Source organism: Dermacentor andersoni, chromosome 2 (genome assembly GCF_023375885.2).
Source record: "Dermacentor andersoni chromosome 2, qqDerAnde1_hic_scaffold, whole genome shotgun sequence".
NCBI classification, from domain to species: Eukaryota; Metazoa; Arthropoda; class Arachnida; order Ixodida; family Ixodidae; genus Dermacentor; species Dermacentor andersoni.
In genome coordinates, this window is record NC_092815.1 from 48,429,354 (window position 1) to 48,456,875 (window position 27,522).

A 27,522-nucleotide genomic window follows, 5' to 3' on the forward strand; every position below is an offset into this window, starting at 1 on the left:
CCTGCTTTCCCCCCACTTTTGCATTGAAGTCACCCATGACTACAGTATACCGAGTTTGCACTTTTCACATCGCTAATTCAACATCTTCATAAAACTGTTCTATTACTTCATCGTGACGATGTTGCAGCGTAGGTTTGTACTAAATTTATTCTATACCTCCTATTCAGCTTCATTACGACCACTGCTACCCTCTCATTAATGCTGTAGAATTCGTCAATTTTGCCCACTATGTCCTTATGGATTAGGAATCCTACTCCGAACTGCTTCTTATCTGGCAGTCCTGTAGCGTAGGTTTGTACTGCCTTTGTTCTATACCTCCTATTCAGATTTATTACAACTACTGCTACTCTCTCATTAATGCTGTAGAATTCGTCAATGTTACCCGCTATGTCCTTATGGATTAGGAATCTTACTACGAAATGCTTCTTATCTGGTAGTCCTCTATAGCAGAGGGCGTGGCCATTTGTCAGTACTGTATGAGCCTCACTAGTTCTTCTAGCCTCACTAAGGGCAACGATCTCCCAAACAATGCCCGATAGTTCTTCAAAGAGTCCTGCTAGGCTAGCTTCACTAGAGAGGGTTCGGGTGTTAAACGTTGCAAGGGTCAGTTTCCATATCCAGATGGCCGAAATTACCCCACTCTCGATAATGTAGCGTATTCAGTGAAGAAAGATGATGAAAATTATCAATAACATATTTGTTAGTGCTGAACAGAAATATATTTACGCGACGGTCACTCTATTATTAGAAAATACTCGGTCATACTTTAGTTTTCGTGAAAAAACTGACACCTATGCGCGTACTGGCTGGCGCGTCCATGGGTGCTGTAGCAGACTGCCTAGTGCTCGCTCGAAGTGAGACGTTTGCATCGTCAGCACCACCAACAATTGGGTCGGTTTACGCCGCGCCGTTTACCGGTACCGAAGCAACTGAAGCTCGCAACAATTGCATGCCATCTTTCGTTGTATCTGCGGGTAAGTACGAATCGCAAATGAATCTCCTGAAATAACTTTTGCCTTCTGCATTTGTGAGAGCTAATTGAAGCTGTTATCGCTGGAGACACCTGTCCCTAGTTTGAACCTTAAGACTGGTGTTGAAAACGCCTGCTTCTCCGTATGCGGTCACGGTGGTACGGCTGCAGTTGCTCAGGCGTAATATCTAACCTTTGCCGGTACGCTTTGTTCAGCAAAATTAAGTATTTGTACTGCGTTGCGCGACTGTAGGTAGCAAATATTGTGTGCGACTTCCTTAACGCATGCTCAGAGTACTTTCCGCCTTTCTTTCTTTTTCTCTCTTCGCAGGCAGCTTGTTTTAACTAGTCAGCCCTCACGATAGCCGAGAAAACACCTAGTCACGCGTAGCACACGCCATGTCATCGAAGAAGAGGTCAAAGGTTGAATCGGACAGCGATTCGGACTCCGGTCCCGATGACGTAAGTAGCGGCTGCCGCTCCTAGAAGGAGTGATATCATATCATATCATATATGCTTCGTTCTACCACGCCGTGTTGATGTTGGGCATGCATTAAGCCACTGCAGATTCTGCGTACGTGGCAAGCCTACAGAAAATAAAAATGCACAGAAAGCGTGCCACCGCTGTGAAACGCCGTGTACTTTCTTTTTGTTTAATTGTTTCTCTTCAATCACAGTTTTACCACGAAAAGTTGAATACGATGCTGCATGCCTGACGCTTTCTTTTTATGTGGCAGTAGTTAATTCGACGAGTTGTTGAACTAGCTGCTTTACAGTGTTTGCGGCATGTTACCAGTGTCGCACGGGGCACTTCCGATCGCGATCGAGCCCCATCCGGATCGAGTTTCGCGATCTCTCTTCCTCAACCTGTGCAAAAGAACCATCGCGATCGATATTGGCCAATGTGACACCGGTTACGTGACAACGGAACCATTAAAGCAATTAATTTTTTTCTTGTGTTCAATACTGCTGCAAACTAGCCGTTTTCAAAGCGTGTTTGATTTGCGACAGAGGAATCCTCCGCAAAAGAAAGGAAAGGCAGCTGACACCAAGGGCAAAAGTAGCACATCTTCAGGTGGCAACGAAGATGGCATGTTCATGGTACGTAATGAGTCTATTCACTTACTTACGTTGTGCTTTAGACCAAGAGCTGTCGCCATTCTTTTTTTTTCGTTCTAAGCAACATTTGTACAGAATAAGCCAACATATCATTTGTATTTATTGTTGTAGCTGTGCAAAGCCTGCGAGAGCCATTTGGTTTTATTAGGTGCCTCTAGCTTAAGTTGCAAAACACCATAATGAAAGCACTTTCACATAAGAATATTCATGAACATTTTGAATGCATGCAAAAATAAAAATGATTAGTGCTGTCGACTAGTGGAGCGTCTCTTGGGTGGACCATATTATCATTGCCATAAAAGTCTCCATTTTGCATGGTTTGATGCAAAAGAACCTACTTCATCTCTACTTCAATAATATATAATTTATGAATATAAACAAATTATGTTTTGTTTCTGTTGTGGCATGAAATGTATTGCTGAACATAAATGAATGAGTTATCACAATGACTTACATTGGAATTGAAAAGGCTGATGTGTGATCTGTGATCTGGAGCCTGTCTTTTAGCTACAGTGCTTCTTTTAAAAGGACACTACCAAGTTTCAGACTTTATGTAACTGTCTTGTATGATTAAATGAGTTTGTGATGGCCCGAAAAAGGCTTAGGAAAAGAGTTTAGAGGTCTTGATCAGAGCATTGACACTGTTTTATCTTACTGAGGTGCATAAGCCTTAAATTGGATTGTAAAAAAAAGCGTACCAGTGAACAAAGGCCAGAAGAAATAGACACAAGCACTTTCTGTCCCCCATCCACCATAGCACTGTGTTTTACAATTCAATATCATCTAGCGCTGGTCACACACCTTGCTTAAATTGTAAATGGCCAGCACATTTCTTTAGGCTACCTGGAATGAAAAAAATAGCATGGTAAGTTGTCATTAAATTTTTATGGCGATGGCTGTGTGTGGGAAGTTCTGACAATGGCGGAATGAATTTCAGGGCAGCGAAGGGCAAGCCAAAGTGGCCTTATGACTACGAACAGTAGTGATGCACCCTCATGCAGGCACCAGTACTTCTTACACAGACTGGCCGTATATATGTAGCTGCTGAGGGCTAATGTGAACTGGTAAAGTAAAAGGGTATTCCGAAGCAGAAGTGCAGCAGCATATAAAGAAAAAGACTGAATTTTATTTCATTTATCTTCAGAGCATCTTATTATATCTTTAGAACATTCTTCAACAGAATATGTGTGGGCACCTGCCAAAGAAAATTCTCTAATATTGGACCTGATGCATGGAATTTTTCAGCACCTTGGTCAGTGTTGTATGTGCACATTAAGCCATTGACACAGCACTTTTGTCTGTAAGGCTGCTTAGCTGACCTGTTGCATCCTTCTACTGCAAAAAGTCTCTCTTGCTGAGCACAAAGTGATTAATTTGATTTGTCTCTGCTGCATTTTGTGGAGGTAGAGTTAGTAATCACAGTGTTGCGATTCAGTAGAGGTGCGAGAATATTCGAAACTTTATAAAGAACACTTCATAATGTACTATGTAATTACAGAAACTTGCTAACATTAAGAATACTGGGATGTGAACATCATTTTATATTAATTGTGATAATGGCTACTCATTATTCAAAAACTATTCGAAAAGTATTTGATGTTCGATTTGACTCGCTTCTAGTACTAATATTCAATTCATATTCGATTTGGTCTTGAAAATCACTATTCGCGCACCCCTACTATTTAGTGCTCTGTACGCTTGAAGCGCCCCTCACCAGATCTATTTTGGGCTGACAAGCGCAGTGAATACAATGCCCGCTAAGGATCATGTCTGCTATTTATTACATGGCTACACACCACAGAAAAATCTTAAATTTCAAGCTAAATGCCATTTGTCCCTCTTCTCGTGGGTGCCGCACTCCCAGCTGGAGAGTCAACGTATATTGCACAAGTGCGCCTACGTACATGGCATTGCTGTGATGTTGCCCATAGTGGCACATGACTTTGAGAATTATTCAAGGCAACATCTGTTACTTGTTTAATCTGTTGCTTCAGTAGACGAGTCAATGTTCAGAGAAATAATTAAACATACAAACCAAATGTCTGCATGTTTTTGTTTTACTTCGTATTGTAGCAAGAGAGATGCACTTCTGTTTTGTCTGCTTATTCCCACGTCGTGCAGTCGTGCACGCAGATACCAAAACTGTCATTTTTCTATCCTGTTCCAGCTCCAAAATCATGCTCTTTCATTCTCTAACACCTGCCTCAGTGCTCATGATTGTAGCACTCACTTATACTCCTAATCACATGTTCTTGTCGAGTGTGCACAAAATTGGCCACTGCGCAAAACGAGAGACGCAACAGCTCATGCGCAAGACCTTCACTAGAAGTGCACCACTCTTCAAAAACACGAGAGACAGAGAAAAAAAGAGAAGGCGTTGTCCGTGACATACTTGTCACGCGATCCTCCGGCTCCAGTATGAGAGCACAGGGATGGAATTTTGCTTGCAGAGGCTAGACAGGGTAAGTGGAGAGAGTGTCTATGTTGGCGGTGGCACAAGCTTCCTGAAATCATGGGTTCGCAGCACTTCAAATATTTTTCTCTGCTACTAATGAACTAATTTGGAAAATACTTGTGGTAGATCACTCCTTAGGGGGCATGTGTAACAACTTCCAGTGTATAACTAAAATTTGCTATGTGGCTTGGTGAGGGGCTCTTTAATCAACCATAAGCCCATTTACTTTAAGGTCTTTCATTCCTATGTTCAAAGAATACCAAAAATGGTAAGAAATAACACTGTATACACACAGCTTGTTGCACTACCGTAAAGGAGTGATATAACTGAGTCGTGTGTAAATATTTGATCCAAACAGCGAAATTAAGTCATGTGGAAGTTTACATATGTAGAACCTGATCACTTAGTACTGTAAGATGCAGTCCTCGTGTATGTTCTGTGTATTTGGCAGTGCGATTTAGACGTTGACAGAATGTAGTATGATCTAGCCCCCATCAAAGCACTAGTAAGTGACCAATAACTGCAAATTATTTTCTTCCTCTTTTTTTAATTGGAGTTTTGAATTTTTTCTTATGCCTTTAATAATCTTCTTGTCTATAAGTTATCTCTTCTATGTGAGATTGGTGCCCTTGCCATTTGCCAGCACCTACATTGGTTGTTTATCTGAAATGTTCTAATTCTTGTCAGCTGGCCAAAAAGCGTTACGTCTCTGTGCGGGAATTCAAAGGCAGAGTCATGGTTGACATACGTGAATACTATGAGGATGGCAATGGGGACCTGAAACCAGGAAAGAAAGGTTTGTTAAATTTGTTCCTATATTAAAATTTGTTTTGCTACTGGCTTGCTTTCTGTGCTTCATTGTTGATTTCTGTGATGTGTACTGTAAGGTAGGAGTACCATAGGGTGCTTTCATTTAGTTCGATCGTATTTGCACTGTAGTGACCAAATAAAACCCAAACAGGGAAATTCAGATTAAAGTGGCCAACTATGAAGCTTGTGTGTGCTGTAGGGGCACATTAGTGTGCTACAGAAGTCGTTCACTATGTGGGATGCCACATTATTTGTAGAGGATAAAATTCTTTTTTCCAATGTTTATGCTTACATTATCCATAGTAGTACTCCTTGTAGTTAACAGCTGATTAAGCTATCTTCCTGCCTGTGGTGCTTCTTGCTGGAATCCTCAGTGCTAATGACAGGTTCCTACATAAAGTGATTTGTGCTTGCTTTTGCTGTATGTATGTTTTATGGCTCCATGATGGAGAGCAGACAGTCCAAGCAGAGATGGCCAGATGGGGGAAAAGACGCATATGATAATGTAATCGTGCATTCGTGATGTAATCGTGCAATCGTGATGGTACAATTAAAGAGGCAACACAGCACACATCAGTGCTTAGTTTAGATAATCCTATCAAACTGCAATGCACCCATACTTCTGTTTTGGGGGTTCTAGGGCTCAGTCATAAATCTATGCTAAGTGAAGCATGTCTTTTCTTGCAGTTGGCCTTATAGAAGCACATGTTTTGTCTAGGTAGGGTTTTCATGGAAAACTGTAACAGTTCATAATAACAAGCTTTAGATATCCTATCTTTCTATGTGTTTTGTATTGATGCATCTCCATGCATGAAGCTGCATGGCATTGAGGCAAGGTCTGATCTGTGCTCCTTTTTCCTGCTTCTCACTTTCAGGCATCTGCCTTCAGCTGGATCAGTGGAATGCGTTAAAAAATCAAATTGATGACATTGACGCTGCCATAAGGAAGCATTAGGCCTTTCATGACTGGCTGCAAGTTTTTATGTGTTGCATAAGTTGAATTTCATCTAAAGTCTCCGGACAAACATGATGCATTTTCTTTTTCTGATGTGCAGTCTGAAACAGTTCAGATTCATCATCTCATATCTTAAAACTAAAGTATGCTTTTGTGCACACTGTTGTAATTGTTTCTAAAGATGTAAACACTTCTTTTTTCAAAGCCAATAAATAATGTAAGTTGAGCATCTTAGAGGGATGTGTAAAGTACAACTTATTTGCATGAATAAAAGATGGGGGTGGGACAACTTTCGATCATTCGGAGGAAAGTGTCACAATTGTACTAGTGGAACTAATGATGCATAGTACAACTGCAGCCGTGGCCTTTAGATGGGCACTGCAACGCTTTTATATCGCTGTAGGAAAGCATTTTCACTTAGATAACGTTGCCATACGAGCCATGTATTATTTCACGACATGCGACAGGAAACATCACTCATAATAGATAATTTTCTCTCTCCTGTGGCCCTCTAGCTTAGTCTATGGCGCTGTGCTGCTAAGCTCGAAGTTGTGGGTTTCAATCCTGGCCATGGCAACTGCATTTCGATGGGGACGAAATACAAAAACGCTTGTATACTTATGTTGAATTCCAATGGCGGAGTCGGAGCAGCCGACAGACTCCGCGAGCGAGCACTCGACTCTGGCGTAGAGCAATGCCTCCAAATCCGCGAGTGGAACAAAACCTGCGCCGCCGGAGCAAGGCGGAAGCGGAACTTCTATCTCCGAGTTACCCAGGATACTTTGCGTGCTGTCATTTCCTTCCGCTGTTTGCTCCCAGCACTGCCGCACCGGTCACTTGTCTTTTCAGCGCCGTTCACCTGTTGTTTTTTTAAAAGTGCGGAAGGGATATCTCGCCAAGCGTGCAGCAGCTTTTGCTTTCTCGCGAGTCGGGACCGGTGGCGCCTCCCAGCAGACAAACGTGGTAAAGGAAATACGTCACGCAGAGTTCCGGTCCACTCTGCCGATTTTGGCGGAGCATCTTTTTCCGCTCCACGGAGTGACTACCGCTCTGAATCCACTCCAACTCTCTCATTGGAACACGTTGCTCCCGCCCTCACTCTGTCATTGGAACAAACTTGCTCCGAAACAAGCAGAAAAACTGGCTCCGACTCCGTCATTGGAATTCAACATTAGATAAAGGTGCACTTGAAGAACTCAAGGTAGTAAAAATTAAAGTGGAATCCTCCACTACGGCAAGCTTCATGATCAGAGTATATCACGTAAAACTTCAGAATTTTTTTTCACTCCTGTGGCTTTCGAGGCCCCCTCATTATATTTATAACCTAAGCCAGCATCGCAGCTAACGAGACGTTATCGCAGGTGCGATGGCCCGTAGGTGCCAATCTTTGGGCACACATTCCCACCCACATTTTCTACGAAGTGGGTAAGCTGCGATTGTTGACCGGTCCTGATGACTACCTTAAGTGAACTATAGGAAAAAAGATTTAGCAATAGAAAGGGCATTGCTGTTTGTGTTTGTTTGTGTCCCATCTAGGAATAACCATTTAGTTGAGGAAGAGCAGGGAACTAAAGATCACCATATTAGATCTTTTTCAAAAAATGGTCTCTGTTGAATATATTCCTTCAGAAGTATCACACTAATTCCAATGTATTTATCAGTTTCAAGAAATGTTTCAGTGCTCTTCTTAAACGGCGTGTGAGCACTTGTGGCATGTGGTATAGTGCGACTCAAAAAATCTATCATGTAGCAGTTAGCTTACTGTCATGTCTTGCTGCTCACAAAAAAAAGAAAGAAAGTTTCTTTGAAGTATCAGGAATGAATTAGGCAGAGAAATGCATTGTGAAGATTGAATATTTCTGTGGTTTGCTATTCGGTGCACAGTAGACCACTTTGCACAGAAAATCAAAGCCTCATTATTTGATAGGACATCTTTTGAAGACTAAAATGAGAAATAATAAGCAAGGAATTCATTTTCATGAGCCAGCTAACACGTAAAAAGCTTTTCACCGAAATCTATTATGGTTGAAGAAACAAACGCCAGATCTCTTTGCTGGCTCACGATGGAACAGACTTGTCCACATTACAGAAAAAAAAGTAACTGATTACATTTGGAATTTTCACCCAGAAGTGTAATTGGTTACAATGACTAATTACTGCCTCCAAAAGTAATGGGGGAATTACTGAAAAGTAATTGATTGCTTCTATGTTCTAACATTGCACAAAGATGGTATAGAACGAGCAGACCTGGCTCTTTTAGTACATAGCAGACCTGGCTCTTTTAGTACATTTCCTGCAGCTCTTCGCGTGTTGTTTACCTCAACAAACAATTGCTTTTCAAAATTTTCGCTGCTCATCTTCCCTCATTTTCTTTTGAAGAAATCAGAAGCAATTCTGAAAAGTCTCTAGATGTGCATGCTGAAGGGAAGGGTAATTGATTACAAGTAATTACATTTATTTTGTTATATACAAGTCTTAAATGGAATAACCCATTTGTATTTCCTGGTAGATCCACTGATCATATAGTTTTGTGGGTTATAATGTGAAAAAAATATCAAACCGGTCAGCTTTAAGGAGACAGCAATGAACTACACTAAATCAATATAGAATGGTAAACTATTCCGTTTTACTATTGTTTTTAATGATTCAACAAGAAAAGCTTGAATATTACAGGAAAAAAGGAATGCTAAACATGGAATGTTGCTTGGAGACCTCAGCGCTGGTACGTCGTAACATTGCGGACTTCAGTGTCTCAACGTATCTTGGCCGTTTTGGCATATTGCCGATAAGCGATTCGCTGGACCCGTGTTGGCGTGTTGAACATGTTCACACACTTTGCAAAATGGACAGGCAGAGTGAAAAAGCGGTGTCCCTTTTCGTAAGTGTGTGCTGTGAACACATTCAAGATGCAACATTACCAACTCGCCCAACCTTCAGAAACCCCTGCTGTGTAAGCGCTGTCAAATTTGTGACGTCACGGCGAGCTGGTGCGGGAACCTCGCTGCGGCATCGCCACGCTGTTCGTGCATCCTTTTTAACCTGCCAAGCCTTCTTTCACGTCAGGAGTGGTTTGCTACAGCAAAAGCATAGTTCTTCAGTAAAGCATAATTTATAATTCCTCTTTAGTGTACCACTCGAAATATCAAAGAAAGGGTACAAATAAGCGTGGCTCCCGTTGTGGCATTGTCGACAACCCAAGTATGGGCGCGAGCTCTGCCACTTGAATTGTGTCGGTTTATCATCCCTTCATCGCATATCTCGCTAGCCATTGTCGTAATTTTAACACATGCATCAGTTTTGCGAACTTGCCGTATAAACTCGTGTAAGGGCCGCAGCAACAACTTGGCAGCCCAATATTTAGGGGAAAATATTGCATCGGGGACGCAATCGCGTTCGGTGCCCCGACGCTGCGCGCGCTCATCGGCGAATTTTCGCGCGCTGCGCATTTCCGCGTGCCACTACTAGATGGCGACAGCTCCACGTTGACCTCTGATGCAGTGGAACATTCGGGAATCCGGGGTGTGCAGTTGTCGCCGGCTGCGCCGACACACTTTTAACGAAAAGGTTCGGTCCCGTGTAAGTACCGCACCCCCTCAAAATTGTGAAAAATAAGTGCGGCCTGTCACAATCCACCCCGTGTCGTGAACAAGGGAGGGCTTCTCAGCGTGGTGGTGCTCAAAGATTACTGACCGGCGAGCTGCCGTGCTCGTCGGTGTTTATTGTGGTGCGGGTGACCACTGTTGCCTGCCGAGCTATAGCAGGCCGCCGAGCTTGGCGGGCGAACCAAGATTATGTCCGAGGGGGCGTCACCTACTTGCTACAACCCCTCACCCCCAGTTTGTTGGTTAAAATAAAAAACAAACGTCCAAGTTCAAACAAATGTCCAAGTTCACACTATGAGGCCCTGCCTCTACCCTTGCTGGGTCGACAGTGCCTGCTACCCAGGCGAGTAACGGTCTGGTGGCCTCCGCCGTCGAGTACTCCGCCTGGGCACCGGTGTTGACGGGTCGGGTGTGGCAACGCCGGGTGCTGCCTGAGCCAGCCTTGCTCCATCCGAGGGGTCCGTAGTGGTCGGCCTTGCGAGTGGTGCCGGGCTTGACACCGGTCCCACGGGTGCCGCACCACTGGCTACGGTTGCCGCCTCCGAGGTAGGTGGTACTCCGCTAGAAGCGACTGGTGCTGCCGCTAGTCCTCCTGCGGGCTGGAACTCAGTGGCAGTCGAGGGTGCTGGCCGGGTCCCGAGGCGTGGTCTGACATGGTCGGCGTGTCTATGCCACATGGCCCCGTCTGGCATGCGTACGAGCAGCGATGAGGCGCTGGCAGGAGACACCACCTGTCCGGCAGACCAGGGTGAGCCAGGACGGAAGTTCCTGGCGAAAACTGGAGCTCCCGACTCTGGCAAAGGCCCGGGACGGCATCCTTGGTCAGCAGCCAGCTTCTGCTTCAGCTGCTTCAAAAGCACTGGGGATCGAAGGTCCGGATGCAAGACGTGCAAGGGTGTCTTGACCATCCGACCCAGCAGGAGCTCACAGGGGGCACGGCCAGTGACATCGTGAGGAGTGGTCCGGTACTGGAATAGTATCCGAGCAATCTGCGTCCGGAAATCCCCAGTCTGGCTCTTCTTAAGCTTGTCTTTGATAGTTTGCACTACCCGCTCGGCTGCACCATTTGAAGCAGGGTGGTACGGTGGAACCATCATCCGGCGGATTCCGTTTTTCGTCAGCCAGGCCAGGTACTCTGCGCTGGCGAAAGCAGGACCATTGTCGGACACGATGACATCTGGCAACCCCTGGGCGGCGAAGACCTGTCGTAGCGCTGCAATGGTCGCGCCTGCTGATGGGGTGGTGACGGGTATAACCTCTACCCACTTTGTAAAGGCGTCCACCACCACCAGGAAGTAATGGCCCTTGAAGGGTCCCCCAAAATCCACATGTAGGCGGGACCAGGGTCTCTGTGGGAACGGCCAGGGGGTGATTTCCACACGACGCGAGGCTCGCTGATTCTCCTGGCAGATTTGGCAGCTCTGCACCAAATGCGCGATGTCTTGGTCCAGGCCAGGCCACCAAACATGGGACCGGGCCACCATCTTAGTCTTTTCTATCCCTGGATGACCCGCGTGCAGCAACTGCAGAACCCTGGACCGGAGACTTTGTGGGATCACCACCCTCGAACCCCACAGTAGGCAGCCCTGCTGCAAGCTCAGCTCAGCGGCCTTGTGGCTATAGGCCTGCTGCACCAATTCCTCTCCACGGGACACCGCCTTGACCACCTGAGACAGGACTGGGTCCCGGCTGGTCGCTTGAGATACCGCAGATCTGGAGAGCACCTCCGGGTACGCGTGTTCCAACATGAACACTTCAGCAGGTTCTGGAACAGCATCAGGCACCTCTGGCAGGGGCAGGCGGCTCAGGGCATCAGCAGGTCCCAGGTCCTTTCCCGGACGGTAAACCAGCTGATAGCTGTAAGCTGCCAGCCTCAAGGCCCAGCGTACTACTCGAGGCGATGCCTGCACAGGAACTGCCTTGTCAGGCCCCAGCAGCCCCAACAGCGGCTTGTGGTCTGTGACCGCCTCGAACTTCCGGCCCCAAAGGTACTGGTGGAAGCGTTCGACACCGAACATGAGGGCCAAACCTTCCTTGTCCAGCTGGCTGTAACGTTGTTCTGCAGCATGAAGCCGTCGGGAAGCAAACGACACAGGGTGTTCCTGGCCATCTTTGTCCCGGTGTGCCAGGACGGCTCCCACACCGTACGGCGACGCATCTACGGTAAGGACTACAGGCTTAGCAGGATCAAAATGCACCAGCACTGGAGCCTTGGTGATTAGCTCCTTGCTGCGCTGGAAAGCCTGGTCCTGCTCCTTCTTCCAGACCCATTGCTGACCATCTCGAAGCAGAAGATGGAGCGGCTGTAGATGCTGCGACAGGTTCGGCAGAAAACTCCTGTAGAAGTTGATGAGGCCCAGGTAGCTCTGAAGCTCCTTCTTGTCCTGGGGCTTAGGTGCCTTGAGCACCGCATCAACTTTGCGGGGAGCCGGGGCTAGGCCTGCCTGGGAAATGATATGTCCCAAGTACTCAACGCTGGGGGCTAGGAAAACACACTTTTCCAGCTTGAGCTTGAGGCCGGCGTCCTGTAGTCGTGCCAAGACGTTGTGCAGGTTCTGCAGGTGGTCCCCGTCGTCGCTGCCAGTAACCAGGATGTCGTCCAAGTACACCGCCACGTGCCTCATGCCCCTGAAGAGGTTGTCCATCTCCCTCTGGAATATGGCTGGGGCTGAGGCCACGCCAAACGGTAAGCGCGTGTACTGAAAGAGTCCCAAAGTTGTCGATATAGTGACATACTTCCGGGAGGCATCCTGGAGCACCAGCTGCTGGTAAGCATCTCTGAGGTCGAGCTTGGTAAACTTTTGTCCACCGGACAATGCTGACCAGAGATCTTCAATCCGGGGCAGCGGGTACTTCTCGACGGTAGCGACGGGGTTGATGGTAACTTTGAAATCCCCGCAGATTCTGACACTGCCATCTCGCTTGAGGACTGGCACGATGGGAGCGGCCCATTCAGATGTCTTTACGGGCACCAGGATGCCCTCTCGCTGCAACCGTTGCAGCTCCTGGGTAACCCCGTCCTTCAGGGCGAACGGCAGTGGGCGAGGCTTGAAAAAGCGTGGCCGGGCTCCCTCAGGTACATAGATGCCAGCCGTCGTGCCGGCAAATGTGCCCACCCCTGGCTGGAACAGGGACTTGAACTGGGTCAGGAGGCTCGGAACGTCTTGCACTACATGCAGGCTGGCTTTCTGGTACTGTGGCAGACGAACGCCCAATGCATGAATCCAGTTTCGGCCCAGCAGCGTCGGCGACGACCCCTTCGTTAAGTAAAGGGGAAGGGTTGCCTCCCTGTCGCCAAAGCGAACGCTGACCTGTGCCTGACCCTGGACCTGGGAGAGTTGCCCGGAGTAGCTGCGCAGCATCACGCCCGAAGCCTCGACGGACACGCCGGGGAAAGTCCGCTTGAAGAGCTTCCCGGCCATTACAGACACGCTGGCCCCCGTGTCCAGCTCCATGGAAATGGGGTGCCCGCAGATTTCGACGGTCAGCATGTATGGCGGCACAGACGACGGTACAAAGCCTGTGTGCCACATGTCGAAAATCGGCGGGTCCTCGGCCACGACGTGGAGCCTGGCCGCGGAAGAACTTGAGCTTGCTGCCGCATGCCTCCGCCGCGTACCCTTGCGACGGCTACCCTGGACGCGGGCTTGTGTTGTACCTGGGCTTGAATAAGGCTGCTGCTTGCTGTTCGTCCTCCCACTTCGGCATACACGTGCCAGGTGCCCAGTTTTCCCGCACGTAAAGCATTGTGCTTGAGAGAACTGGCACTGTGAAGGGGAGTGGGCACCACCACAGCGACCGCAGGTACTGCCCTTTGTCGCGAATTTGTTGACCGCCGCTTCCGCCGACGGTGAGCCAGTCGCACGGGAAATCTCGCCGGCGTCCTTGGCGGCAGCTTCCATTGGCGTCGTCCAGCGACGGGTCGGGAAGCTCCAGGAGTCGCGTCTGCATGGCGGGGTTGTTGATTCCGCAGACGAAACGGTCCCGGAGCAGCGAGTCCAGTTGGTCCCCGAAGGCGCAGGCACTCGCTAACCCTCGTAGCGCAGCAACGAATTGCCCGAGGGTCTCTCCTTCCCGGCGGCTCCGGTTGTTGAAGCGGAAACGCTCCATGAGTGTGGACGGTGCTGGGTTAAAATGCGAGCGCAGTATGGCAAGCAGCTCACCCAGCGTCTTAACGTGCGGCGTGGCTGGCTTCAGAAGGTCGAGCAAGAGGCTGAAGACGCGGGTCCCGCAGCTGGCCAGGAAAATGTCCCGCTGTTTGGCCTCGGGTGTGTCGTTTGCCCGGAAGAACACGTGGACTTGCTCCTCGTAAATTTGCCAGGCGGACCCATCTCCCTCGAACGGCTCGAGCCTTCCGTACAGCGGCATGGCGACAGCAACGGGGGGCGGTGTTTCGCCGCTCGCGGCGGCGTGGGACGCTCCGTAGGTACTCGTCGCCAGCTTCTTCGCCAGAGTCACGAGGATCCCATCTTCGTCGCCAGTGTCACAATCCACCCCGTGTCGTGAACAAGGGAGGGCTTCTCAGCGTGGTGGTGCTCAAAGATTACTGACCGGCGAGCTGCCGTGCTCGTCGGTGTTTATTGTGGTGCGGGTGACCACTGTTGCCTGCCGAGCTATAGCAGGCCGCCGAGCTTGGCGGGCGAACCAAGATTATGTCCGAGGGGGCGACTAATTACACAGCGTACACAGTACACATTACACAGTACACAGCGACTAATTTTAGGCCATATATAGACACGTTATACACCTACTCTTTCATAGACTTGCACCATAAACTACTACATAGTAGTTCTTGGCGTTCTTTGACCACTCCTAGCCCATGCGTCATACAATCCCATGACGATATATGCCGCGGACGAGGAGGGGCCGCTAGAGAACATGGGTCTGAACTCCGTGTGTTCAACTTCTCAACCCAGCGTTCCCCAGTTCTCCAGCGGCCCTCCTCGTCCCCGGCAGTCTTTTTCTGCCACATCTCGCCGCAACCCGTCCGAATGGCGTACCCCTGATGACAGGCCGATCTGCTTCCACTGCTGCCGCATCGGCCACGTCGCTCGTCACTGCCGCAACCGATGGCATCCACCTCCTCGGACATACGCCGCCGCTTATTCCCGCACCTTTGCACCTTCTGTTCCCTATACTACCCAGCAACCCCACCGTGTGGAAAGACACAGACTAAAGAGGCTATTTACAGGCTATTTACATTGGAGCCAGAGAGCCAGGCCGACACTCGCTCGCGCCAAGGGCACAGACCCACTTCGTCGTTCTCGTGGCGGCTCGTCTCTTGAGCAACTTGCGGATAATATCGTAATAATATATCGTCATCCACCACTTGAAAAACCGCGCTGCAGTCGTTTTGCGTAGCAAATTCGCATCGTGTCTCCGTCTGCGCCTTTCTTCTGCGCACGCTTGATCGACAGTTCTAACTTCTAAACGTGTGAATTTACCTTATTCCTCGCTGCTTTCAAACCACGTGCACAGTGCGTCATTGGGCCTCAAAGGCAGCAACAGTTCGCTTGCCGAAGCCTGCTGCTCAATTTACAGCTACAACATTTCCAAAAGTATTAGACCGAAACCTGCGTGATCTTGCACGCGTTACTCAAGGACGGAGAATCCGGAGATACCCGGAAGACAGACAAGAGCCGGGAAAACAGCCCACCCTTCATTGTGGAGTTCGCGACGAACACTTGTTAATAGGCTTTTGTCTGCGCTGTGGGATGACATACCCGGTGAGTGTATGTCGCGTTTCATATTGCTTGTGTATCTCGCGTAGTACCACTTATAAGATTGCGATGGCGCTGAGTCTCGGACTGGAAAAGGCGGCGACGTGTGCCAGAATGGCGGGAACATTCTGTGTTGTATTTATCGCCGACACAGGGCCCGTCTGGCTGTGACAGCAGCCGCTTATCGGCGATTGGTGCCACCTCGCACAGCGCTGGCAGAACTTCGTTGTGCAACGCGGTGCCCCGATGCTTTGCAGTGCAATACGTTCGCGCTTTAGATCATTGGTTCTATGACTTAAAAAAAAAAAAAAATGCATGCCAACAGTAAATTGATGAGCGTTTGCAGCAGGAAATATGCTTGACGTGTGCGCTCATTACTATCTACCTGCGTTGTAAGGAAGCTCGAAAATGGAGGAAACCGCTGTAATTGCGAGCAATGTAAAGGGACGTAAAAAAAGAAGGAAAACGAAACAGCACAATTGTGCAACGTTGCAGAATCTCGGCCAGATTTCCAGTGAAACTGTTTCAGGCAGATGCATTAAGAATTTCGATTGACTGTATAGGTAAGCGGCACATTCAAAACCCCGCCTGCGCATTACTCGTGACAAGGACCGCTAAGCATACAGTTTCCGCCAGAACAGAAATTTTCATTGTCCTTAAGTCATTTACTACGCCAGGCAGCGTGACGACGATAGCACGGCGAGGACACTTGACTAACATCTGAGAGCGCGGTACTTTTGAGAACACCGAAAAATGACTGGTGGCGCAGAAAGACTCGCTGTTAATGATTGCGCTTCACTTGGCCTTGAATCAGACCATTTTAGCAACACGACAACGTCGGCGCCCCGATGAACTTAAATTTTTCTGCAAATAGCATCATCAGTTCCACGGTGTCCAATAAATCGCCCGACCGACGTGCGCGATTTGCCTGTAAAATGTGCACGTCGGCGCAGGTCGGACGAAGTTCTTCGCGCTGGTCCTCGCATTATCGCCGTCCGCTGGTTTCTACCTGAGCCAAGAAAGGATGGCAGATGCGCCCGTGACGTACGAGACACCCTGCGAGCGTGGCGACAGCTTGGCAATGAGCTGTCTCACTGTTGAGGACTACGGACCTCACTGAGGGCACCTGAACAGCGCTGCACACGGTGAAAAGGGATATGTAGAGGACGAGGGGACAGCTGAGCGGTCAAGCCGTCGTTCTACATTTATGGTACCTTTAGTAAATACAGGAAGTGTAGAGCGGTTGCACACACTCGAGACTGGACCAATCGGCTCGGCGCGCGCGGTTGCACGAAAACAGTACCGTGAACTAAGTTGTACAGACGTCCTTGCCGGGGGTGCAAAAACGTTGATGAGTAGAAGGTACGAGAAGAAACCGCTTCGCACCTGCTGTGGCGGTTCAATTCCATGGATATGCCTTTCCGTTGCTGACCAACACGAAGTCGATGATTACATTTCCTGCTCCTAGCGCGCAAATACACACAAGGACGGAAACACGTGCGTGTCCATTTCTTCCTCTCTCAGTGTTTGTGTGTGTGTGCTAGCTGGCTGTTGGTGCCACGAGGTGCGCGCGGCCGCTTGTGGTGCATTGTGCGTTCCGCGATAACAGTGTGGGTATGCTGAGGTGAGGAGTTTAGCATCTTCCCGAAGCGCCAAACATAGATGAGTGATGGCAAAGTTTTGGTACCGAATATCCTTTGTAGTCAACAGATGAAGAGGCGCTTCAACTTAGAAATGGCCGCATGACGAAGTCGTCTCAGAATTGTTTCGCGAGCAAAAGATAAGCACTGTGTGAAACACGTGAGAAGTGGATTCTGTGTTCCCTGCTGCAGAACTGCTAATAAACCCGTCTCACACGCTGCCAATTATCTGTGACTCCTGCTTTAGCTGCCGTGCTTATTGAACTAGTTCGAGGCTAATTTCGTAAGCAAATACTTCTATTTCTGCATCAGCGCTGCGTCTGGCAAAGCAGTGTGGCAGCAAGAGGTTGCAAGTACAGGTGAATCACACCTGTGTAAAGTGATTGAGCCTGTTAAGTGGCCGGCTGCTATCTGCGCCAGCGTCGCCCAGCGCTGTATAGCCTTTACTTTCCTGGACATTATCAAAGTATCGGTTATCTTTAACCCTGGGCCGCCATTTTGCAGCGATGCCTTTTGCTCGATTCTAGGCCAATTTTGTCGTACAGCGTTCACAACTGTCTGGTCCTATTAACAACGTGGGCTGAGCGTTGCCCGTACCACTGGCAAAGCGCGAAAAGGAACAGCATCGGAAAAGGCATCGCTAAATATTGTGGCCCATGGATACTAGTGGCACGAGCACCCGCGGCCTCATCGCGGTGTCGGTCTATACACGCAAAGCGAAAGCGTATATCTGGTCGCCCTCGTTCGAATGAAAATTTACAGGCCGACACCGCGATAAGGCCGTGAGTGGCCATTCTGCATGCACGCCCCATGTTATTTAGGACAGTGACAAACTCCGCATATTTTAGATTTCGCCATCTTGTTAGCTCCGACTGGCCTTCCTGGTCGGCTCAAGATTCCCCTATTATAGAATTTGACAATGTGGCAGAATTTGATTGATGTTTAGAATAACACCGCTGGAAGCTCGTAGCCCAGAAGATATCGCCAGACGCAGCGCTGGCACAGTCTGCAGACGGCCGCTCGACCACTCTAGTCTGTAGACAAATGTGGTTGAGACTGTACTTGTTGGCATGCCAGCTTCAGGAGCACTGATTTACAACTAGAAGAGTTGTGATAGCTGCTTCTGTGGACGCTTCAAGTCGGAGCGTGTGAAAGCAATTTTTCATCGCAGTGGCTCGGCGCCGTTCGTCGGAGCATTTCGCATCGCTACTCTATACGCGCTGCAGTTGATGCGAAACTCTGCACCAGGTTGCACATGATGTGTGATAGCACCGGTGGCTTCGATATTTAATTTGTGCAGCCGTGTTTAGGTAGAAACGTGCCTCGACAGCTCCGCGAAGTTTTTTTATTGCGTTTGAGCATGCGGAGCTGCTCGCAAATCAAGGAGCTGCTACAGTTGAGCGTGGAAGGCTTCCTTGAGGATCGTGCAAGCGGTGTGCATTTCGCCCTGAGTTTTATCCGGGGCCGAACGATGTAATCGGTTGTACTGGCGTACCTGTAACAAAATGACACGGAAAGTGTGAGTTCTCTTGGGTGGCGTACATGCTTTCGAAATTTCCAATGTTATAGTGCTCCTTAAAGAGACAGAGAAATATTGTACTTTCTTGCACTTTGGAACAAAGCCGCCGTCTTCTTAAAGCGTGGAGGTGAAATTTTTCTCGGGCAGTGTGCTTGTTTATATACTTCCGAGCCGAGAATATCGATACCCCACACCTCCAACAAAATGTTACGGGGAGAAGAGGCGTTTAAAATATATTCACTGGGTATTTACAATGCGTTCAATGGCATACAACATGGAAGACAGTCCGCGCGACATCAGCGAGCGTAGTCGTCTTCTGTACTATCCTCAGCTTCGTCTCTGGCAGTGCTTGGTAACAATATATTCAACGATTTCTTCTTTTATTACATACCAAGAGATCTGAGGGCTTAGAATATAAATTACTCTCTACCATACCCTAAAGAAAACAAATAATTAGTATTAACCGAGCACAAGCATTTTTTCATCCTGTATCGTTGGCGTCAGAGCGCCTGCGTGGTTGTAGTTGCAACACGTTTAATAAAAATGCACGCGTACGTGAACATTCACACCCTACATCAAATGCATGCGAGACACCGACGTGGGAGCGGCCCGCATCAGTCCCAGACTGAACCCTCAGGACCCAAATAAAGTTATTCATACCATACCATACCGTGCGTGAGCTGGGCCATGTGTCGGCGTTTCTAAGGCACTTATGTCGTCCCCAAGACTACGTCGTAGGCACAAAGTGAGGGTTGTCACTTTCTAGATATCCATATAATAAAAAAACGTGCGCAGCTTGCACTAGTGGCGCAAGGCTGGAGTCAGTAGCGGAGCTTGTGATTACCTAGCGTTTACGTGACTTGGCTAAGTTGTTTCTAGGTTTTGCGAGGTTATGGTAGGCTTGGCTAAGTTGTTTCTAGGTCTTGCGAGGTTATGCCAGGTTTTGCTAAGTTGTCATCTCGGCGGGCTTGACGCTCGGAGGCCGGGAGGCTCGGAGGCCGGGATCGCTTTCTCGGCTACGTCGAGCCTTCAGGCGCCGGCGTTCGCGTTCCCTGGACTGAAACTCGGTATCCTCGACTCTGCGTCGCCTCTTCTCAGCCTCAGCTTCGGCACGTTGTTCCGGATCAGCTCGGTCGGCGACGCATCGCTTCTCGCTTGGCAGTACGGCGCTCTTCCTTGTAAGCCGCTTATTCGGGCGTCCGGACTTTCTTCGGTCTTCCCATTGCAGCAGCACGTACGCACCGAGTAGAGGAGGCGAGAGGTGTGTCGCCGCGCCGGCTGTTCCGAGCTTTTACTAGCCTGTGACGTCACAACTCCGCCCTATGCGCGTGGGGTGCGAGGAGGTCACGTGGCTCGGTGCTCTCGCAGGTGGTTACTAGGCAACGCTAGGTGGCGCACAGCTGGGCTTTTTCTGGTAACGCTCCATAGCGGAACTAAAAGCTTAAACAGCTCCGCTGTTAAATACCCCGTTGCATGGGAAGCGAAGGCTGCTTATATTCCGTGCCTGGATTGTTTGGAGATCATACTAAGCATTGCGTATCCGGTATGTTAGCGTCAGAGTGGCGGTTGGTAATACGAGTGGTGCGACTTGATAATAGAAAATTGCTAAACTGAAACACCCAGCACCTACGAATTGCGCCGAACTTGCTGATGTATGCAGAAAAGGCATTTGCAGCAGCCCGTGTAACTAACTAAATCCTGCAAAGCCCATTCGTGGAAGCGTCGACACCGGGCAGAGAATCTACCCTTTCTAACGTTTTTTACGATTATTGAAACCTCAGACATAAATACTTAAAGACTATGTACTGGTTCTTTACAGCTGTATCAGTATTTGTTCTTAGGGTAGACCAAAAGAGAAGAGTAGGTAACATAATGGTGAACACAAGCGCCGATATCGCGTTGATATATTTCGTTCGTAAAGGTTTTTTTTCTCTTCTTTTTTGCGGGAGGGGGGGGGCGGCTGTGAAACCCAATAAATTTTTGCAGGCTCAATGTTCGTTTATTTTCTGACGAAATGCTATTATTATTTTAAAGGCAACTATTAGGTAACCTTGCAACGTGGCTAGGAAGCTCGAGGGCTTGTAGAACTCTGCCATACTCCAAAGAAAAGCACGAAGATTACGGCTAACTGAGCACTAGCCTTTCATCTTGTATCGTTAGCGCTCATAACGTCTGCGAGGGTGTAGCTGCAACGTGTTTAATCAGGCAACCTTGTAATTTAGCAGGAAACCGTTCCGGGAATTAGAAGGTTGGGTCGTCGATCGCCTGTCTCTCTATGTCTTTCTTTCGAACCACTTTTGCTCGGTGCTCTCGGATCAAAGTGTCCCCATTTGTCATTATACGTCAGCGCAGTCACCCGACCACATTTGACCACCACGGACATTGATTGTACAAGTACCCTTTGGCTGCGCTGCAGGTGTAGGAACGACGGTGTTTGTCGGGACGTATGGTATACAGTCCCAGGAGGTGCGGTGTTCACTTCCTGCCGAAGCGCATGTGTCCGTAGTCGTCGGATCGTCCGAACCGCATATGACCGTAGTCGTCCTCCTGCCGCTTGGCGAACCCTGAGGCGAGCAGGACGGGGTCGATCATGTCAGCGGCATCCATGTCGGCTGTGTTGCGACTGTCGCTGTCCCCCGCTGACGCGGCGGCGGCGGCGGCCGGCAGCACGCTCTTGAGCCAGCGGCCCACGCTGATACGGTGGCGCTGCTGCTGCTGCTGTTGGGAGGAGACCGGGCCGGCCGCCGAGTAGCCTAGCGCCGAGCTCGCCGCCGCCATGATGGCCACCAGCAGGAACAGGAGGAAGCGGGCGGGGAGTTGCATGGTACTCGACACGGGGGGGACTGTAGGGCGACGATGGTCTGGGATTGTCTGCGAGAGCCCATCCAATTAAGGAGGCGGAATCTCGCTTGAGGAAGCTGATTAGAATGAAACTGGAAATTTTAAATGACACCGAAAGCAAACATTGAATAAGTCTAGAATGTTAAATTAGTCTACGATAGAAACTTCCCGGCGTTTGTATTGTGCCGATGCCCGAAAGAGGGCTAGAAGGATAAGGGGATCCGAGGGGATCGATTTTCTTTCGTTAGTTACGACCTTGTCAAGAAAATAGACAATGAAGCCGGAGAGTGCATACGGGAAAACAATTATGCTTAGTTGAAATGTAGAAGTAATAATAGAGGTAATAATTAATAAATAAGAAATCCGCCTCCATTCTATCGTGTGAAAGTGGGTGCGTAGCGAAGCTATTGCCGACGTTAGACAAGCTCAGCCGACGTTAGACAAGTACCACCGTCCCAGCTGACGTTAAACGACTTTACACAGGCACCACCACCAGAAACGGGCGCACGCACGTGTGCGCAAGTGCAGCATACAAACTCATTCTTCTAGGCCCTCTGCCAAGTGCAAGTGCGTTATCGAACTAATTGAATTTTCCAAACTAAATTGCGTTAGAAAATTCGTAATGTACGACTTAGACAAGCTGCAGACATGATGGCTTTGGATTGTAATTCGAATATACGAGAAAACACAATTTTATTGCGCGGAAGCTCAAAGAAAAAGTCATTTTCCAGCTGCCGTTTGAGGTCTGTCTGAGTGATCGCGGTACGCTAGGTGCATGGCGGTGGTGTTTTTTAGGTGAGCACGAGCACACGAAAAGTTCCGACAAATTAGAGGCTAACAGCTTCGCTCTAAAATGAATTGCAATGAAGAAAAATAACGCGAGAAGAAGATTCACTGAAGGTCGGAGCCGAATGCACATCTTCGGGATGGTACACAAAGTAAGATCGAGCACCGAACTCGATGATACCAGTAGAAAAATTCTGTCTGTCGGAAAATAGGATGGACATTTGATTTCCCGTTTAATCTCATTTTGGCTCAACTCTTCCATTAGAATCGTGTTCTTGACGCGCATGAAAGACAGCGCGGATTTGCGCGCCCTTCTTGTAGTAGAAACTGTATGAGCGTCGCCACTGTAGCGAACGCTGAGACGCAAGCGACGCTGTGACCATCGCACTGTCACCTAAACAAGTCGCCCTTGAATTAAAAGGGGAATACCACGAAACGCTAGTTCAGTGCTGCAGTTTGATGCAAGCGTGACGCCGGCATGTAATAACGAAATGGAAATACTTTTCTGCCCGAGTTGGCGCCTATATACGGGATGAAGTCAAAGAAGTGGCCAAATATTAAAGGTAATGGCAGGCGGTGGGATCTCCATTTGATATGTTTGGAGAACTGGAGAACTTTGTGCCTCTTGAGTTAGATGTCGTTGGAGTCTAAATTTAAGCCTGTTACCATGGGCTTACTGTTTACGCACACTCGTCAGCGAAATTTTGGAAACCTGGGGTGATGCGGAAAAAAAAAAAGTTTTTTCTTCGCCGCATGCGGCCAATGCAAATGTGTTGAAACTATTGCACGTTGCGCAGTTGTGCTATAAGAAAATATAACTTCTTGCTGATGCTGCTGGTATAAAAAAACCTAGGCTCGCTATTGTGTACTGATTCATTGAATCACTTGTGCGAAACGGCGTGCAATTTCGCTTGCCCGGATCGTTTTTCGGCGCCGCGCTCCGTGGTGGATCGTGAGCTCGAAGACCACTGTAACATAAACGTCTGCATTGAAACTAATCCGTGCGGCACGATCGGGGGTGCGCACTAGATATCAGCGTTCTGCAATGGAGAACCAAACTTGTGAGACTCCTACTTAGGCTACCGTTCTAACTTGCGCCCTGCAGTTGTGCTTGCTACAGTGGTGTACGCGCATATACGCACATTGATATCTCAGTCGCTATGTGGTGTTCTGCTGCTGATTATGAGCCCTTCTGTTCGATACCCTGCAGCGTCGACGGTCACATTCATATCGGGGTGGAGTGCAACGATGCTTGTGTAGTTAGATTTAGGCGCTCGTTGAAGACTTCACGTGGTCAAAATTGATCCAGTGCCCTCCACGACGGGCGCGCTTGATACCCTATATAGAATGTGTAACTTGGGGACGCAAAGTCTCATCTATATTCAATTAACAACACCACTTACCTTATATGGTATATTACATAAACTCTCTGCTTTCTCGTGGTCTTTCGTGACATATGTCTATGTCTGAACTGTGGACAAACAAAATTTAATTATTACGCATTATATTGCGGTCGTAATTGAGAGGAAGGTCATGATATAGATTTCCAGCGTGATTTCAGCGTTGTCGACAGCCAAACTAGCACTTTGGAACATTCACTGCGTTACAGGACAGGGACAGCATACTAAAGCGCTTGGACTAACGCCTGCAGTGTCGGAAGGCTTGCCCGTCTTTGCGCAAATTAAACTCTTAGGATTAGCGTGCATCGTGAGCGGAGTGATTGATCATTGCGGAGGCGCCCTGGATCTCGGAATAAGCACGAGAATAAGGCACCGAGGACAGCAGTTCTGCCTTTCCTATCGCAGTGGTATTTTTCGTTCCGATGTTTTTGACGTATTTTTTTTGTCGAACAGAGATTTCCAAGCCAATTAGCGGAAAGTGATCACATTTAGGATTATCCAGCGAAAGGGGAATCACACCTGTTTTTCTTTGTTTGCTGTTTTCAAGGAGATAATGGTGCCTGTTGGACGGCGCCGGCTACTTCGATCTCTTAATCCATAGATGTGCTAGCAAAAAAGTTTGAAACAAAGGATGTAGAAAACACCTATAGTGAAAAAATTTGCAAAGTTCACAAACACACAACAAAAAGAAATGTTTCTGTGCAGTTCACGAAATTCCAATATTTACGTTGAATTACAAATGACGTCCCTACCTAGTTGGGTGAGAAACAGCGCACGCGAAAACAAACAAACACCCACACAAACCAAAGATAACAAAAGCGATTACTGAAACACAAATGGGTGAAACTGGAAAAGGTGACCAACTTCTACAACTATAGCGTCGGTATCAAAGTTACAATATTAAGATTTAGTTACATTTAGATATTCTTTATTGTTCAGGAAAGTGTACTAATGCTCGCACAGCTTTACATGTGTTGCACCCACGATTTCATCTAGTGATATTGACCTCCTATTCAGAGCACGTATATTACCGAAAAGCCTCTCACGGTGAGTACAACAATTACTGCAGGGTGATAGAAGGTGTCCTATCTCTTCCTCAGGCTCCTCACAAGAGCGCACAATGCTGTCGGTTTTTCCTATCTTATTCAAGAAGCGTTTAGTCTATGGGCTGTGCCAATCCGAAGTCTATGAATTATTCTTTGTATTTAGCGACCGGTTTTCACAGGCATGGTGAATTGCACTTTGGGGTCTACATGTATTCTGGAGCCTTCCGCACCATTTGCGAGCCAAGTTTTTCTGGACATTCGAAAGCAGAGCTTGATTAACAAACGACGCGAATCACTCGCCGCCAGGGGTATAGTAGCGATAGTATTTTGGTGAGCTGTTCGCACCATGTCATCTGCACGAGGTCCCTTGTAGCGTCACAATGAATTGGAATCCACTGAAATACGATGTCACGAAGAAGAGCGCTTCCTGTTCGGCATGAAAAAGCGGGGCGCTCTTAGTAAAATTACCGCAAGGAGAGGACATCGACTCGACCATATGTTTAGCCTGTATTTTTGACGGTATCGAAGTTGCTCGGGAATAGCAGTAACTGATTGGATGAAACAATTTCTTTTATTCTGAAGCGTAATTAAGAAAAATGCGACAGAAAGACGTAAGTAGCTGATATATTCCTATCTGGTGTACATTTTGATTATATAACATTTTCGAATACAATGTCATAGTTCTCCGTGAGAAGCAATGTGCTACGCTTTAATACAAGTATATCAAGTATTTTAGGTCGGAATGTGCAGCGACACACCGGTGAACTATCTCGCCGTACAAACATAGTGACTTCCGCAGCGGTTATGACGTACCGTAGTGTATCCCAATTTAACCGAGCTTATTTACATTCTTTATGATAGGACCGTCCATGCCGAAGGCTAATTTTGGTCATTTATTTGTTCTGCAAAGTGTACGCATCTATGAAAATGTGCAGCATCAAAATTAAAAGCCATAGTTCCTTTTTCTATATATGTATATATAAATGTCATGCGCGGAAGAAAGTGTGACTACAGTGGAAGGTTGCGTAATCGTGTTTTAATAATATGGGGGCCCAAGCCAGGGCATTTCTCTACGTTTTTATGACCTACCTGATATATATTCTCGCCAGTGCAGCTGCATTGTACCACTATCTCGGACGTAGCTTTCCAACGTGCTAATCGCGTCTCCTTCCATAAATACGTGTGAGATAGGACTGTTTACCGACGATTACAAAGGAACGACGAGATATGCAAGATTTGCCTAAGACTTTATCGCGTTTCAGTAATACGCCGTTTACCAGCCTATAGGTTCCTAACCAGGTGTACATAAGTAGCATTAAGGGGCGTACAAATGATCGAGATTGGAGGCAACGTACTTCCGACTGCCCCATTTATAACATATGGGAAAAACTGGAATCTGCGTTAAAAATCGTAACACTTTTCACAAGAGTTATCAGAGTGGCTTACTGCTTATCAGTAAGTTAACTGTGCCCTAGCCATGCTGACAACTAGCAGTTCTTGCTTCAGCTCTCGGAAGAAAGGTATAAATGTACAAATGCTTTTGAAAAAGGTACGGAATTTTCTTTAGCAGCTTTATACACAACGTCGCGGTCGGCATAGTTTAGCAAACTTTCAGCCTGGTAGAGATGGCACATCTGCGAATTCGGAACATTATCGGAACAAATCTGAACGCTAAAAGTCGTGTATGAAAGCAACGAATGGAAGCGAGTGAAGGTATATAGCGCATAGTATATCGAATCATGATTGGTAACGTCCAGTCGTTTGCATGATGCCATAGCATGTCAAAATCTGATGTTATTTTCTGGTTTGCAATTCACAACTCGAATTGAGGGTTTATACTCTCCTTAATACCTTTAATATCCAGGTGCCTACAAAAGAAATGTAGTTGGGCAAGGGACTTCAGCTACTGTACAAAACTTGTGGAATCACCGTTGTTTCTGCACAAAATTTAAATCTCAAGTAAAAAACAAAGAACACGGCGAAGTTCCTTTTCTTTGTCGTAGTTTGCAAAATATTTCATTTCGATCTCGCGGGCAAGCGCCAATTCTTGCGCGATACTCTAGCTCTTGTGCACATGAACCACACCACCCGTAATTGACACATATGTAAAAAGCTCAACATCCACGAATTCTGACGATCCACTCACCTCGCACTCTGCCGATATTTTTTGCGTTAGACGACTGCAAGCTTTGGCACTCGTGCGCTTTGCTCGCAGACATTTATACCGCCGCCCGTTCTCGTTCCTCAATGCACCCGGCGCGCATGCGCCGTCCCTGTGAGGCGACCGTAGGCGTTACCTAGGCGACGGCGTGGGGGATGCGGAGAGCCAATCAAAGCGCGTCGCTTCGGTCAGGTACGGAGGCGCAACTCTGAGAAGGGATCGGGCACGAGGAGCGGGGGCGGGTTTGTCAGTGAGATGGGCAGCGACGCAAACCACCCGCGACCTCTTTGTAAGTTGGCGGTTTACACGACACTATATATACCTCGTGGGTGACACCAGTCGAGAGAGTGAATGCAAGAACTATGGAGCGAAGAAAAACAAAAAAAGAATGAAATAGACCCAAGTTCGTGGAGTCTCAAACGCGACATTAAGTGCTGCCGGGCTCAGCATTAGCGCAAATTTCGGCGGATACGTCCGTCGTGCATGTATATGACGTCT

At 47.9% G+C, this 27,522-nt stretch overlaps 2 protein-coding genes across 2 annotated transcripts; one reads left to right on the forward strand and one right to left on the reverse strand.

The window, feature by feature from the left end:
• Positions 1-866: 866 nt before the first annotated feature.
• Ssb-c31a (single stranded-binding protein c31A) lies at positions 867-6,543 on the forward strand. Its single transcript, XM_050189816.3, has 5 exons — positions 867-974; positions 1,302-1,432; positions 1,982-2,071; positions 5,232-5,340; positions 6,230-6,543. The coding sequence occupies exons 2-5, from the start codon at positions 1,370-1,372 to the stop codon at positions 6,307-6,309; spliced, it is 342 nt and encodes a 113-aa protein (XP_050045773.1). The 5' UTR covers positions 867-974; positions 1,302-1,369; the 3' UTR covers positions 6,310-6,543.
• Positions 6,544-18,596: 12,053 nt separating this feature from the next.
• On the reverse strand, positions 18,597-27,098 carry Dsk (Drosulfakinin). The gene is made up of 3 exons (XM_050189815.3): positions 27,010-27,098; positions 21,189-21,661; positions 18,597-18,766 (listed from the first exon to the last, which is right to left on the reverse strand). The coding sequence occupies exon 2, from the start codon at positions 21,611-21,613 to the stop codon at positions 21,266-21,268; it is 348 nt and encodes a 115-aa protein (XP_050045772.1). The 5' UTR covers positions 21,614-21,661; positions 27,010-27,098; the 3' UTR covers positions 18,597-18,766; positions 21,189-21,265.
• Positions 27,099-27,522: the final 424 nt, after the last annotated feature.